Genomic DNA, 16,909 nt, shown 5'->3' with positions numbered 1-16,909 from the left:
CAGTTTTTGTTAAGTGATTCACCAAGATTTATTCGTACCGGCTGGTATTTTTATTACGTAATTTATATTGTTCGTCAAGATCTAGCGTGGACTTATGAGATCATGATCTTTTTATGGTGGATCTTTGAATTTCTCTTCTTGTGTATGACATAATTGGGCCTATATATTTTGTTCTGGCTGCTGACGAGCCCGTCTAGGAATACTTTGATGAGTAACCTCTCAATGATGCTCTGCTACAGTTTTATATAAATCATCTTCAGTTTTAACATCACATTGTAAATCAGGAACACAATTATAGCATTTCCTATTGTCTATTATTAGAAAACCGGTTCACTATTTTATGTCTGGAAATCGGAATTATTGTATTCTCATTTTCTCGTAAAAGTTGCTCACTTGAGAAAATAGTGAGCAAAGTGCTCTTAAACGACTGTTTCACGACGTGTTACTTGGCACTTCTTAGCACAAATGTTACCTATTTCTGTCTAAGCTTTTGGGTCACTTTTACGATTTACTTCAAGTGGCTATTGTGAAATCCTATATCATTCAAAACAGAGTCTAAAGTCTTCTTTCAATTATACATATACTAGCCTTAATTTATGTATGGAAATTTACTTAGAGTTAAAGCAATTGACTGTATGAATTGCGAATACTAATGAGGATCTCAATACACTAATACTGTGTAATTGCCTACAAAAGTAACCTTGAACCGATTGTGTAGGTCTCTGTTAGAATAAAATCACTAGAAGATATAATAGACAAAGATTAGCGTATTTTAAAACGATCATTTATACGCCAAACTTAAAACGATTACGCTTCCTAAAACCACAGGAAGCTTAAAATTTATAATGAGCTTCTGTAGAGTCTTGAACTTCAATATCATACAACCTTGGGCAACCTTGACTGGCGCTCCTAATGGAGGTCAAGGTCATAACTCAAAATAAAAATGTTTTATTGTTTCTTATATGACCAGTAGCGCCTTATTGTGTCTAGACTCTTCTACTAATTACTTATTACAGTCTAGAAACGTATTGTCTTGTCAATTCTAATAATAAATTAATGATGAATATGCGACTAGGACAATAGACTAGAACTCGGTACGAAGTCTATATTGTATGAAACTAATTATTTGAATTCACAGTCAATTTGTTCGCAATGTTGTCATAGAATTCCTCGCTGATAAAACTACCGTTCTCATTAATGTTGTTGCTAATACCTACTGAAGTTTTGTCTGCATTTCTAGAATTTTACTTGTTTAGAGTTAAGTTAGTTTCCATACAACATGGACCACCAATGTAGTAACTTCTCCTTCTTTGTCCAATAGTTTTCTCAGTTTATCCGTGGTCGGGGTCGGGTCTCTAGTAACAACAACAAGTTTATGGTAGCAAGCAATCTACTCTCATTTCCTCTTTTGCATAAATACTTTTCTAGAAACATTTTATTTCCTAAGAGTAATGTTAGATCTAACATGATTACTCTCTGCCTTGATGTAATCGTTCATGGTAAGCTCACTATTATTTATCAAGTCGCACCCACAACCCTGAAGAAGCTAATCTTTGCAATATGTACGGCTTAAGTCAACCGCAGTCGCCCAAAATTCTGGAATATTCCAGATCACTTTAACAAGCTTCTGTAGAACCATGTCTTATAAAGACTGCATTAAATTTACTATTTCCTAATCCAATATTTATCTAAGTAAATAAATGTAATCGAAACAGTTTCGTGTTGTAAAATCGATTAAGCCAACTGTTAAATGCAGTTTATTGGATGTTTATCGGCCACTCCTTTTTCTGAATATCTGGCTCTAACCACCTTGATTATTTGCAAAAGATATGTCTGGTTTGCTACTTTTACCGGATTGGGTGTGGAATAAGTGCTTGGATGCATTTAAGTTAATAATTCTTCGGAAATGTCTAAACATGGGTATGACCAAATGTGTGAATACGTTTAAGGATATAATAGGGTTCATAAACATGGACACATTTGCTTTCCAAATGACAAGACAGCAGAACTAGAAAAGGGACAGCGAAAAAATCTTCCTCGATGGAAAAACGCTTGATACCTGCTTTATACCTTCTAAGTTTTTAACACACTAAGATTTTACTATGATCTTGTTCCAGGTTGAAGAACGCAAGCGCGCGATATGGGAGGCATCAATATCGCGCCGCGAGGCGTTGCTGCAACGGGAACGCGATCGGACGGAGCGGTTGGAGCGACAGCGGGCCGCTCGCTCCGCTCCCCGGCCGGCGTTCGCTTTCGGCTCGTCCACACCTCGGCTATTGGAGCCGGTAGACTCGGCTGGTTTCTTCTGGGCCGCGCGCAGGTAAGATCTCATATGTTAAACTTGTCAATTGTTACTCTTACAACCTTTTTATCGTCCCACTCCCGCTGCTGGGCACAGGCCTCCTCTCACATGGAGAAGGAGTGAGCATTAATCACCACGCTTGCTCAATACGGGTTGGTGATTTCAGACTATATAGTCCAGGTATCGTGGTGAAAAACAGGGGCTCATCAAAATCTGTATAATCACTAATTGGACCTAATTGAGGCCTCTTGGCTCCTCGATTAGTTAAGGGCACTAAGAACACGTCATTTTGCACTACATTGTTACATTTTCACACTTTTCCGATATCCATTGTTACATGAAAATGTGTTTTTTTATGTTTGCGTAGGTATCACGTCGGCTCAATAATAACTTAATCAACAATATTGGACATTTCGATGTCAATATAAAAAGTATCAATTGGTTCAGCGATACAATTGTATTTATTGTTTTCGTGAACAATGGACATCGGCGGGTTTTGTTTACAAAACATTTGAAGGGCGAAGCTGTGTAGGACGATTTTTTGTGGATGCCTAATTAATGATGCGATTTATTTCAAATTTTATTGGAAATAAATGCGAATGAGGCATTACCGGTATAAGTAATATTTAAGATGTATTTTTTTGGGTTATTTTTATTAGAAAAAGTAAGCAGCTTCTAGAATATCCTCGCTTAGCTTTCTTGGGTTCACACCGGGTGTCGGTATTACACAAATCGCGAAGGAACCCCAGTAAATAACAGTCCTTATTTTTTTATTTTAATTTCTTTTATTTTGTTGTGCACTAATTGTGTTTTTTATTTTTCTCAACCACCAGTACCAACCCCATAGATCAGATGAACTTTTTTGAATCACTGTAAGCAGTTTTTATTTGAACTTTATGTTGATGTTTATTTTTATTTAATCGTTACTAATTTGATATGTTGAGTTTTTTTTACTAATTTTAATCTGACCCGCATTTCGATGCTAGAAGTGTAAATTGTATATAGCTTAGCAGGTAGAGAAAGAAGCTAAAATAGTGTAGTAAGTAGCTTAGTTTGCATGATTGAAGCATGATTTGTGTTGTGTTGTTTTTATGACCTACCATAAGAAATTAAGTATATTGAAAGTATGCGTAAATGTGTATATATTTTCTCCATAAGCCCTGTAAGGGTACCCCTAATACCCCAGTGCGATTAAGGTATGTAAAGAATCAACAGAGAAAAAAGTCGCAGAACGCGTCCCAGAATAACAATTGAAAGTCTTCAGTGAACCTACTATAATTAATTTCTCTTAAGAAATCATTTGCAATGAAATACAAATGAAGTATTGTGCCCGCAAAATCTTCTAAAAATCTATTGTCGCAGCATAGTATTAGGGAGCATACTTATAACAATGTTTTTTGTTATGATAACTTCAAGCGTTTGTTTCCTTTATGTCACTACAATATGATTAAAACTATCAATAGATTAAACATAAGTACCAGAAGTGACGCGACTTATGATAGCGTTCGTTGAAGGACAATGATAATAAATCACCTAGTTTGAATTGCAGATATACTTGTGTACATAGTTACTCAATGATATCTTAGCTATATGGTAGGGTTTCCCCTGACTACTTTAAATTGGAGAATAAAATTACCATGAATCATGAAATGTAGATATTTCAATGAAAATTATGGGTGCTATAAAATTTTTCTAGAAGATGATGGCAAAAAACTTGATATCTCCATAAAGGAAAGCATGCCATAACTAATTGACGTGGGTAATTGCAAAGAAATAAAACATGTTGGCCATTGAATAATCACCTTTTTGATTTATAAGTAGTACTTCGCTATCGTCCGATGAGTCGATACTTCTTTTAATAATAATTCTCTAAAAGGCGATTAGTAATATCTTAGCCGAAGTTCACACGAGAAAATCCCGCAAACAACTTAGTTGACAACAAAACGCACAAAAGGTCGGGTTTACTAACATAATAATGTGCTCAAAACATAACAAAACGAATGCGACCGGTTCCGTCTGTTATATTTTTATGATAATTTTGCAACAAACTTGAATAAAGAATAAATAAATATCGTATTGAGAATGGTCCTGTTTGCTAGTATTTTTTTTTTACTTACTAGATTTAGTGTTCATTGATGGCTTGAGCTTACTTAGTACTGGTTTCTTTTTTATTTGAAATCAAGACCTTGCTAGTATAGGGTTCTTGAACTTGAGACTTGTAGTTGATACTGACGTCTGTATCGACCACCAGGGAACTATATAGCAGCCAAAAGCATTGCAAGAAATATAAGAATATACGGAGAAGTGTAAAACTGAAAAAAAAGGAAAAATACTTTACAAGAAGTATTAGAAAACTTTCGCTAAGCAATAAAATTCTTAAGTAAGTTATTCTTCTAAAAACATCCTTGATAATTTCTCGTCCGTCTCAAAGGACTTCACTTTATTGTTTATTTACAATGAAGGAGAAAGCTGAACTGCATTTTGAAAAATAATTACAAGTAGGTACATAGTTGTCTATTAAAATGTAGACACGAACGATGTCAGCTGAGTGTAAATAATTGACATTTACTTGATTAAATGTCATGCGCTATTGATCATACCGTTTGGCATCCTAACACTATGTCTAGAATTTAAAAATTGATACATATTTTCCCTTCTTACCTTCTACATATTAATCCTACATATCTTAAATGAAAGTCACAACTTACATCTGCAATATATTGATCGGAAAATTCTACCATTTCTTAACCCCATTTCAGTGGAAAACTACGACCCATTTGATCGGGCTGTTCCATTTTTAAACCCCGACCGCGACGGTCAAATTGGTCGATAGTCGATACATAGGCATTAATACCTCCAAGGGTAGTTAAGGGTGAATGTCAATAAACCCTTATGTCTGGGTGCAATATACAGACGGCCTAGCCCTTAGGGATGATTCATATAACTTTATTACAGCTAAAAGCGTTTCTGTATTTCTGAAAAATGGTCGCGGAATGTGAAGGGAATTTTTGCGCTGTAATTTCTTGAGTTTACAGACAATCTCTTGTAGTTTATTTGACACCCCTAATTTTATAAAAAGCATTACACGTTTTTCGTGTTAAATATCAAGTATGACAGTGAAGTGTGAAGTGCGACGTACGGCTTAAAGGTTCGGTAAGTCGGTCTTACAAGTCTCATCTAGTAATGTAAAAAACACCAGGCTGTTGAGAAAACATTTCAGCTCCTGAAAAAGCCCTGATTGACGTTTAATTTCGGCCCACTTAATATTCTGTGTTCACAACGAAAAACAATGTATTTACGTAAATAAACCAACTTAATAAACGAAATCTGAATATTTATATCACATAACTTGAGAGTAAATCCATGCATGAAATCATATTCTTAATAATAAATTCCGAGCACATTTGTACAAGAATGTCATACATAACTAATTATAAACCTCGCAGGAATGTATGCTAGACTTGTAGACAATGATCTCGGAAAATGTTGATGATTGTTTTTATGTGATTTTCGTCAGTCTTATATCTGTGATGTTGCGTCAAAAGTGAAATACCTTACACTTGAATCAGCCGTTTTAAATCGTCAATGGGTATGCATGTGGAACCAATAATATTTTGATTAATACCAATTTATATTTAATACAGAGCTACATATGAAGGAGTATTTTCCTAGTAACTATGTGTATTTAATTTAGTTGAAACCAAAGATGTCTAACGGCCAGTTTTTTCATCAAAAGTTAAAGTTAAAGTAATGTCTAAAGTTAAAGTAACGGTCAAATTCGTTTTTTCAAGGCTAAAGTGACAGCAAAATTCATAGAAAAATTGAATTTAACCGTTACTTTAACTTTAGTCATTACTTTGACTTTTACTTTGGCTTTAACTTTTGATGAAGAAACTGGCTGTAAGTAAACATTTTGCCTCCTAAGAAGCTTGTATTTACTCAACACAAATGCTTCGAGCAAATATTAGTTGATAAACAATATTTTCGGTACACGAATTACTGGGTATGTTCAAACATACCGTAATTGGTTACAGATCCATTATAAAAGATCAATCTTCTAATAATAAAAGTTATTTTATAAATAACATCCCAAGGCATGTCATGATGACTCATAAGTAGACCATTTATTTTTATTAATATGATTAAAAACTGGTTTGTTAATTGATAACAAAAACTGTTGATTGCAGGTGTACCTATAACGTGAAGTACACCTGGTGGCAAAAATAAATGGTCAAACATAATGGACCATTTTATATGGGCATTTTTTGTTGGGGTAATCTTGTACGGCTAAGGTGATGGTCTTTTAGATTCAATATTTTGGTCACGTTTTATATGGAATTATTTGCTTAGTAAAACACAAAATGATCAATTCTCAATCTATTGATAAAATTACGCTGCAGTTTCTGATTTAATGAGTATAGGTACTAGCTGCCCCCGCCTTACGTACCGGTTACATCTTTCTCCATACCAAAATTTCGCTTACATCACTTCAGCATCATACCATATCAAGCATAAACTGATCATATGCCTTCATTTATGACGTTCCCATTCATCAGTCAGGATCTGAGCCGCGACTTATTAAACTGACTATTATATTGAGCGTGAAATTAGGACATCTGTTTCAACTTACACTGCATGCCAAAATAAAAGGAACACGAATTTAAAACCACTTTTTGTTTATAGTTGTTTTTTGCATGATTACATTGATAATAATGTCCAATTTATTCTGTTATTAGTTATTATGGACACCTGGTACCTTTTTTAGATGTCCTCGGAGCCTTTGGTCCTTAAGAACAAATATTTATAATTTTAAAATAGTTTCCATATGTTTTTGTTTACTAAGTACTAAAATAATTTTGATAATAAATTTTCCGCTACATTTATCTGCTTCCTATCCTTATCGTCTGATTAGATTTGCAACTGAATTTATTTTAATTATTGACTTTCATAATTACAGGTATCAATGATATCTGCAGTTTTTTCATGTACTTATTTAATAATCGGATAGTGATAAGAAACTTATTTTTATTGTATACCTGTACTAAGTTCCAAGGGTTTCCCATTCAACTAATTTCGCATTTGCGCGATAGATAGAAAAATCGCATGACAGCTGCTCATATAATCGGGAACAAATCTGCTAACATGTAGCCACTACCCTAAGCTTGATATTTATCTAAATCCATTAGATATCTCTAGTTTTTAATAAAAGTGTGGTGTTTCTGAAAGTTCATTAAACAGACCACACCAACTCACTGACCTTTTATGATATCTAAAACAACATTCAATGCGAAGGTTCTGATTCACAAATACAATTAATTCAAGCTCATTGAATATTTAAATCAAAACAGAAGCGACAAAAAAGATAAATGAATTCTGCCTTCACTCGGCAAAAAAGTTAACAAAAAACAGTCTAGCTCAAATTACTCATTAATGTGTTGGTAGTAATTATAATACCAAGTAATCTGTACGCGTATCGTGCTTGCTAACAATTAAGCCTGTTTTCAGTTTATTTTTGGTTTTCAACTCTGACATTCCGGATTCTAGACTTAGAACTATTTAGGTCACATGCCTATACTGTGTTTAGTGTTCAGCGGATTTTAATTAAAAGTCTGGGCGGCATGTGTTACGAAGTTATGTAGTTTGTTTATTTTTTATTTCTATTAGCTAGCTAATTTAACTCGCAGAAGGACATCGAGGTAGTGCAGTTTCAAAAACCCCAACTTCTTTAAGAGCTGACAAAGAAACTGTTTTCGATCACTGAACATTTTGGATTAGAGAAATCCTTTTCGTGCTTTGCATTTATTAAGGACCTCGGACTTTATGAATTTGTGTCCTTTATGTTTCGGGCTCCTAAACATTCACACGCAATTTTACCAACACTACTTTAAATAAACAAACCAAATCAATTTTCATAATATCGTAACACCAATTAACACTTTAAAACAATCCCATAACCGCCCTTCGAACAAACTCGAGGCCTTGTCAAGGGCGTTAACTAGATTAACAATACGACCCCTCTGCATGTGACACGAGTCTAATTAGTCTATGACATGAAATACAAAGATATACAGCGTGATATTTTCTCAAAAATAGCCTTTATGTCAAGGTGTTAAGGTGCATGTGAGAAGCTTTTTTATGTATGTCTGTCTGTTTGTTTGTCCGAATGGTTATTCCAATTGATGTTTGTATGTATGAAGTAATCCATCTTAAGTTCTTAGAATGGATGTGAGTAATGAACTGTTACTAGTCCATTACGAAAAGGATCAGCTGTTTCTAATAGATCTATGTCAGGAAGCCTACGTGTACTAAGAATTTCACCGATATTTATGAGTATTCAAACTTTGTAGTCATGTAAAAATATAAATGACTGATAAAAAGGATGTTTTTCAGAGTGGCCATCTGTTTAAAATTTAATTCAGGTGACTTGTGAAACAGCAATACGGTCACCAAGAAGGCATGCATATTTGTTCATTACATATTTATTCAAAGGAAACGGCCAAACAAACAACAAAAACAAAACATAAAGACAAATTGTAAACAATAGGAAAACCACTGAAAGTAAACAAATAAAAATGTTGTACATTTTGTTGGCCTACAGTGTAATGGAACGTTCCCGTTTTGTCATAAGTCAAAGGACGGAAGTGGGTCAATATTGCGCGCCCACAGTGTACCAGTTTGACATTACTTTCGCACTAATTCATATGTAATTTGCGGTACAGTACCATATAGGGTCACTAGACGATCCTTTCTGGTCTTATTATAATCCTCACTGCAGAAATATTATAAATAAATTACTCCGCTTTGGTTAAGTCATCGCGATTTGAATGTTGGACGAGTACATGCAATCAGCACTATTCGAAAATTGTAAGCCTTTTCGATATTAACTGTTGATTGGTTTGTCGAATTTGTAGTTGATAGTCTCATGTATTTCGGAAGATACTTTCTGCCATCGGGTATAATTTTGTCATTCGACGAAAAGGTTTCAGGCTTCATCTTTGAAGGGTTGTGGATTTATTTTTTACCGCTGTTTGTAGACAGGATGGGTGACTGTTGGCTCAGTTTAAACTGAATAGGTGCGTGCTTATGGTTTTCGTTAACCAGTAAAATTAAAAGAATACACAATGCAAAAAAAATGTAGTATTATGGCATATAGGATTAGACAATCGGAAATACACGCCTTATCCATGATATCACCTAGACAATTTTATAATCACCTTCCTATTTCAACAGTTGATTTGCAAAACTAAGTCCAAGCGACATCCAGGCCACGTCCGCTGCTTCCGTCGTGGTTTACTGACCTCATGACGTCATCACCTCATTGTCTTTGCCACACAATGGCCTTATATCGGGCTAATTTGTCAATGGCGAAATTTTTCCTACTAATTATGCAATTTCGCGGTCCGTGATCATGTCAGCGTTTTGGAGACTGTTCGAGAACTTTGTTGACTGGCCTAGTTTGAAATACCGGATTTGGATGCGTTTGCGCAGATTTTTTTTTTTTGCTGGCTGTAAAATTAAACGGAAATGTTTAGTCACTTTTCGTTGCTAGATCGGTTAAAAAATATACCTAAAATTATTGAGCTGTTCAACCTTGATGTTGTTATAAAAACAGACTTGCCTTTCGCGTATACAATATCAGTTTTAGTACCTACTTGAATCTATTTTATCGCTAACATAATGTAGGGCATCGCATAGCCATTAAGTATTTATAGCTTTTAAAGTTCAATTCTGTTAGCAATATCGATATTTTCTGATAAACTGACCATTATGAGGTACACCAGTATATGGTATGAGCAAATAAGATGTAAATAGGTTCAGTTACGGGAAATGGCTGTAAAACAAATTGAAACTGCCTATTTATGGATGGATATAAATATTACATCAATCATCATTCATTATGTTGTAATACGGAATACAATACGGAAAAAATCATAAATGTGTTTGAAATTGCTGGCGTAATATTTAATGTCAAACCACGCATAATATTTTTAATGTTTGATTTGCCTTGGATGTTTTAAGTGTATAGAAGGTAATCAGTATGAAAATGATAAGCAATCAGTCGTGTAAGTAACCTGCATAGACACATTTACTCATACAAATATGGCTCACTCCGTCCATGAGATTAAACATCTTAAAAGTTAAGTGATGCAACCGACCCTTGTGTCTTTTTACCACAACATCAGATTAAAATCAGACATACCAGAGCACATATGCGATGGTATAACTTATATAGTTTACTAGCGACCCGCCCCATGATGATATCGTGTTAAAAGTAGCTCGTGTGACCAATCCCTGTTATTCAAAGGTCACTCTCCATTACGTGCATAAAGCCTTAAACTCGTCAATAATTTGTTGGCTATATAACATTTATATCGGGTGTGTCGTTCATAATCACATTAAATCCTATGGCATATACTTTATAATATTCTATGGCGGATTGTAAAAAAAATAACCTAATCCATTCAGTGGTTTAACCACAGGAGTCATTTTTCGTTTTTATAATTTACAACATCATGTGTAAAGCAGAGATAAAGTTAGGAATATCGAATGTTTTGATCGGTTGACAGCTGTCAGTTTTCAAGGGAGAATTTCAGTTGTTTGTAATGACCATAGATATAATATTACTAAACAAGATTGCGCACGCTCAAAATATATATTTACGAAAATGAACTCTATTTTAACGCAATAAGGTACTAAATTGGTTGCATAATACACAGAGGCAAATCCGAGCCGAGCGGGATAGTTCGAACGGAGGCTGTTTGTCTCTTTCTAACACCTTGCCAGCATAAAAAAATGTTGTGATCAAAAGTTTTGTCTTCCCAAAAAACAATTGAATCACTTATATTTTTATCTTATTTTAACAATTGTAAGTCAACAAATTAATAAAAATCGCATTAATTTATTCGTATTTATTATTAAAACATAAACAACATAAATTTTTATTTTGCTTTTTTTTATTTTCTAGCGGTAACCCTGAACATTCTTGGCGCGTAATCAGCATTTAAAATTTTGTTTATATTTTTTTGTATTAAATCAATTTAAACTGTTAAAATGGTGAAAAAGTGTTGCGTTTCTACTTACAAAAGTGAATCCTATGGTGGTTGCAATATATCGCTCCACAGGTTAGCTAATAATAACATTTTCGTAAACCAAACAACTAGGGTGCCCATGAATTCTTGTAACGAGTCAAAATATCGGTGATGGATTTTAAAACTGTTGTACTATTGTTATAGCTTCCCAAAAAATGAAAAAAGGCGACATAAATGGCTCAGCAGTCTATATATGAAGTAGAAATACAAAAAAAAAACAGTCTTCACTTCGAATCTTCCTGCTTTTATACTGCTAATTTCCGCTAATTATTAAAAGCCTTTATTAGTATCTTAAGGTCACAAACTGCGTAAGTTAAAACTTCAATACTAATCTGTGTTTAATAATCTTAGCAAATTCGGATTTGTCTCACATAGCTTAATCTCATAGTCACCCTATTAGAAAGGGACAGACAGCCTCCGTACTAACTGTTTCACTCGGCTCGTTTTTTGGGTTTATATGCGCAGTCCTGTTTACTAATATTATGTCTATGGTAATGACTGACTTTTATATGGTGTTCTAATTTTCGCACATTTTTATTCTATTTACTTTGTTTGAAAAATTCATTTTTTTATTTTTACGTATTTTTCTTTTTTCTTTGTGTTAATCGACATATATTAACCAGTATATTAACGCATTTCATTTAATGTGATTGTGAACGACACACCCGATATACCTAGATAGAGAGGTGTCGAAAGAAGTAAATTTTACATGGTCATATTAAAGTTAACTTTTTCATTTACTCGCTGCAACAACCGAATAAAAAAGTTGGAATTAGATTGGATTGGATACCTACGTTGGTTTTAGGATTAGGTTCTCATAACGATTTAATTGAAATATGAGACTAAGTTATAGATCTTAAATTATAACCTCCATGAAAACATCTCAATGACCTTTATTATTAAACAGTAGAAAAGACTGGTATACCTTGCATGACCTAGAATACCATAAACGAATCTATAGCATAAGGAAGTAGCCATATATCAACACATAGTATATATCAACCTACCACAATTACGAACACTTAGCAAGTATAGAACAAACAAATATTAATGCATATTGCTTTTAAGTGTAGATACGCAATATAACAGCCTGCTCTATAAGTAGATACATAACACGTTGCATATATGTTGAATATTGATTAGATGTAACATAACACTTCTTCTGTGTACCAATTTTGTTAATATTTTTACAGAATAGTAATACTTATAGAAACTTTGCACTTGACTTTTTTTGACAATTTCAGGAATATTATTTTAAAATATTATGAGACCTTGCACCATTTTTATCTAATAATTTGAAGCTGGGTATTTAGAACATCGTTTTGTCTTTGATAATTTCAATTTTTTCATAAGAGACTGATGATTGAAATATTCAGCTGCAAATGAGTTTAGTCAACAAAGGTGCAAGTGAATATTTTTTGTAAATTATATATTTATAGAATTAAGGATTAGAGGTGTAAATTGTGATTGTCGCATTGTTTTATAGGTTTACACTTCAGTGCAAATAAATGTACCATACATTTATAAATTAGCTTATAAAAATAACAGTAGCTCGTTGCATCTGTCATGCAATATTAACCCTAACTACGTACCTAAATGTATAGTAATATTGTCTAATATGGTTTGCACGATGTTTTCAGGGCGGCATCAACAACAAATGTGATGTTTGCGTCTGCGCCGCTCACGAGACGCGCTTCCGCGTTGCAGCTGGATACCTCAGACACTGATAATAAAGGTAATATAATATATAAGTATATCATTTTCATAATACTAACCGTCATTTGCAGAAAAATCCATTAAAATTAAAGCGTCTTTAAATCTATTGCTAACAATTTTTACCTTGATGGCAGGCCGCAATAGATTTGAAGAAGCTTTAACTTTAATGGATCTGCAACACAGAGTAACTCTGTCAAAACCTTTTCCTACTAGCTATAACTTTTACTGTTCTTCTTGTGTGGTGTAGTTCTTGCCAAACTTAATGGCGTCTTGCAACGTAATTATATCCGAGCACAAGCGCATATAGCCCATACCTGTGCACCTCTGTCTCTCCTACTGATACCTAAAAATGGTTTCAGTGCAGTGCCTTGCATGTTTCTCCATTAAGTTTTGCACGAACTATACTTTCTAAGATTATTTTTCTTATTCATGCTGCTAGCCGGAGCTGTGATGTTCATGAGTTTCTGTAAGTCATATTTTATAATTTTATTCGTAAACAAACAAAATAATCATCAGCAATCAAACTTAACTTTGTATACCTACATACTACAAAAAAAGCCCGCCATTGTCGCATACATTACACTAATGGTCGAAATAATTGTCCCCACATTATAATTATCTTTTTTTCTAAGCGTCGGCTATTGTATTGAGATCGAGTACGTCGCGGCCTTGCGCTATAGATTAAGAAAAGATTATGCTAATACGCTGTGTAAGCTGGCCGTTCAAGCGTTACTCGTGATCTGCACGTATGTGTAACTTGGTTTAGCAGTTTTATTGTGCTAAATGCAGGATTTTATTTTGTTGGGAGTTGCATCAGTTGTTATAAACTTATAACTTACAATAAGATATACGTTTAAGTGTTATTTATGATTGTAGATACGTAAGTTGATGACCATCTTGGGATTTCTCATGAGCTCACAAGTGCAATTCACGATTTGCAAGTTGTAGTATAAAATGTTAAGACCCATTTTATTCATTTTTAGCAGTTTTATGGTTAATATAAGGTCAGGTCGACATAAGCTTCTCTTTTCTTGACCTTGTACCGTATCTAAGAGGGTCCTTTAAGCACCCCGTATGCTACCTACTCATTCATTATCAGCCGGTACAATTCCACAATAAATCTATACATATAATAAATCTGTAAAAAAAACTGTGTCTGTACATTGAATATATTAAAAAAATAATAATTGGGTGGGGTTTAGAAACAGTAATGGAGCACAAATCCAAAAAAAAATTCTGTCTGTATGTCTGTATGTCTGTTTGTTTGTACACGCTAATCTTCCGAACTACTGAACGGATTTCAATGATTTTTTCTTTGTTGTATTAGTATTAAGCCTGGTCAACATATAGGCTATAATTTATCTTCGAAACTTGAAGACCTGATGCAGAACTCCAACAGACCAATAAAACTATAAGAGATACAAATATGGTGCCGTGGCAAAAATTGTTTCATTTGATGAGCATTTTCAGCTGAGACAATAAATTTTAAGATCTGGAACACCTGATGTGGAACCCCAAGAGCCAAGCTTCTCTGTACCATATACAGGTATGACGTTTTAGCAAAAGTTGTTCAATTTGATAAGCACTTTCTATTGACTTATACAAATTGAAGATCTAAAACATCTGATGTGGAACTCCAGGGCCCAGCCAGACTATAGCATGTAGAGGTATGACGTTTTAGTAAAAGTTGTTCAATCTGATAAGCACTCTCTGTTGACTTATAAAAATTGAAGATGTAAAACACCTGATGTGGAACTCCAGGAGCCCTGCTAGACTATATGAAGCATATGAAGATATGACGTTTTAGCAAAAGTGGTTCAATCTGATAAGCACTCTCTATTGACGCATTTTTCTTTTCTCTCTCACACAAACAAATAATAACGAAGATACAACAACGCTTGATTTTCGGGTTAAGTCACTGCTTAGTACAAATTTTATATACCTAGACGTGGCGTCACGAGCCCCCACTCTCTAACTTTGTTGCATTATATCTCATTATTATTTTGTATGTCTCTTCCAGACCTCGGGACTACAGAGTTCCAAATTTTTGGGAGGCAAACGTGGGGCCGAAGCCAACACGCTGAAGTCCTTTTGAGACAACTTTAATGAAATTGTGACACAAAACCGACGATTATCCCTTTATACACTATATAAATGAATCCAAGGACAATCCCCGGTGGACGTCGTTAAAAAAAAGACAATCCCCGGTTCTGTGCTAAACTATTGCTAACTATGGAGGAAAACTACTTGGGCTATTGTGATGGGATGTTAGTGGATGACAATGTATTAGGTACATGTAAAAACGGCAGGTGGAGACTCGCCACCTCACTTACTGGGCCCCCGGGAACCAGTCACTGAATAGCAACAAGAGGGCAACAGGGACATGAGCGGCTGAAGGGTGAGAATACCTCGGCGGACTTTAAACGCAGATTACGCGCTCCCTGTGCTTACCATGAGGCACCTATCCTCCGAGCAGGGCTACTAATCCTGCTTTAGCGACTCCACTCTGGACGGCCAAGCCAAGCCAGAGGCGTGAGACCTACCCCCGTCATGGTTCACTCCGACCGGCCGGAGATGGGGGACAGTATACACTCCCTGGAGAACTCAGTATATATAGCCCCGCGGGGTCGCTACTCCCCGTCGTCAGCCTCAGATGTCCTGCGGTGCCTATATCTCATTATTATTGTCGTTATTATCTCAAGAGCCTTTGTCCCAATTATGTTAGGGTCGACTTCCAGTCACGATGCAACTGAGTACCAGTGTTTTACAAGGAGCGACTGCCTATCTGACCTCCACAACCCGGTTACCCGCTCAAACCAACTCCCCTTGGTAAGACTTACTGGCTTCTGACTACCCATAACGACTGCCAAGAATGGAATGTTCAATGACAGTCGGAACCTACAGTTTAACATCCCCTCCAAATAACGGTCGTTGGTATCCAAAATATACGTAGAAAGTACATACGAACTTAGAAAAGTTGCATTGGCAGGCACTTGCCAGACCTGGAATTAAAGACGCACGCTCATACTTAAGAGATTGGTTCTCTACCCACTAAACCACCACGAATTCCACTAAGTCACCACGACTTTGTCATCTATTTAATGTTTTTTTACGTAATATTTTTGCCACACACAACTTAAATGCGGACTAATTAGAATCACTACTTTTATCCGTATGTTCACGTCTATTGCGACTATTCAGATCTTTGATTTTGCTGACCCCGTAGTCGCTGGCATAAGGGACAGGATCCGCGTACGAAGTCGCGGGCAGAAGCTAGTAAATAAATAAATAAACAAAAATCCATCATCAGCATTTGAGAAAACTCCGACAATACTGAGGCTTGTTAGGTGATAAAATCTGTAGCTCACCAATTTTATTTTTAGATTCTCTTTGTGATATTTATTCTGTTTGTGATATTTATTTCTAATGGTTACTCATGCGTTTTAATGAAGACCAATTATAATTATATGACATATCAAAAGATCACTTGCCTTCCTTCCTTATTATAATGAACAAAATGACCAACATTACCACCCTCTGCTTGTAGACGAACCCGAGCGCACAGCCCCGGTGGTGTGGTCGTCAGTGGCCCGGCGACGCACGGACCTGGTGCCCACAGTGCCGGCCCCGCGCGCGCCAGGTAGGGCCTACTCCATGACGCGGCTGGACCGCCTGCCCGCCGCGCGCCCGCTGCACTCCGCCTCGCCGTCCATGCATCACCTCAACAGGGCCCGTAAGATATATCACGTCGCTGCTTCGTAAGAGCTTCGCTTCGGGTTTTTTGGGAGGCTCAGTTTTCGCT

General features: G+C 35.5%; 1 protein-coding gene across 8 annotated transcripts in view; it reads left to right on the top strand.

Moving 5' to 3' along the window:
- Positions 1 to 16,909, top strand: part of LOC124640945 (proteoglycan 4-like) — a 65,749-nt gene that overhangs the window by 29,427 nt on the left and 19,413 nt on the right. For 5 of the 8 annotated variants that reach the window (XM_047178913.1, XM_047178912.1, XM_047178914.1 and 2 more), the window contains 4 exons: positions 2,118 to 2,320; positions 3,136 to 3,174; positions 13,032 to 13,126; positions 16,655 to 16,840. In XM_047178913.1, coding sequence (XP_047034869.1) covers positions 2,118 to 2,320; positions 3,136 to 3,174; positions 13,032 to 13,126; positions 16,655 to 16,840 — 523 coding nt within the window. The remainder of the gene's footprint in view (positions 1 to 2,117; positions 2,321 to 3,135; positions 3,175 to 13,031; positions 13,127 to 16,654; positions 16,841 to 16,909) is intronic. The other 3 variants (XM_047178918.1, XM_047178921.1, XM_047178917.1) reach the window with 2 other exon arrangements.

Source organism: Helicoverpa zea, chromosome 21 (assembly GCF_022581195.2).
Source record: "Helicoverpa zea isolate HzStark_Cry1AcR chromosome 21, ilHelZeax1.1, whole genome shotgun sequence".
In the NCBI taxonomy this organism is placed as follows: domain Eukaryota; kingdom Metazoa; phylum Arthropoda; class Insecta; order Lepidoptera; family Noctuidae; genus Helicoverpa; species Helicoverpa zea.
The sequence above is the reverse complement of the archived record's forward strand: the minus strand, read 5'-3'. Positions and strand labels throughout refer to the sequence as shown.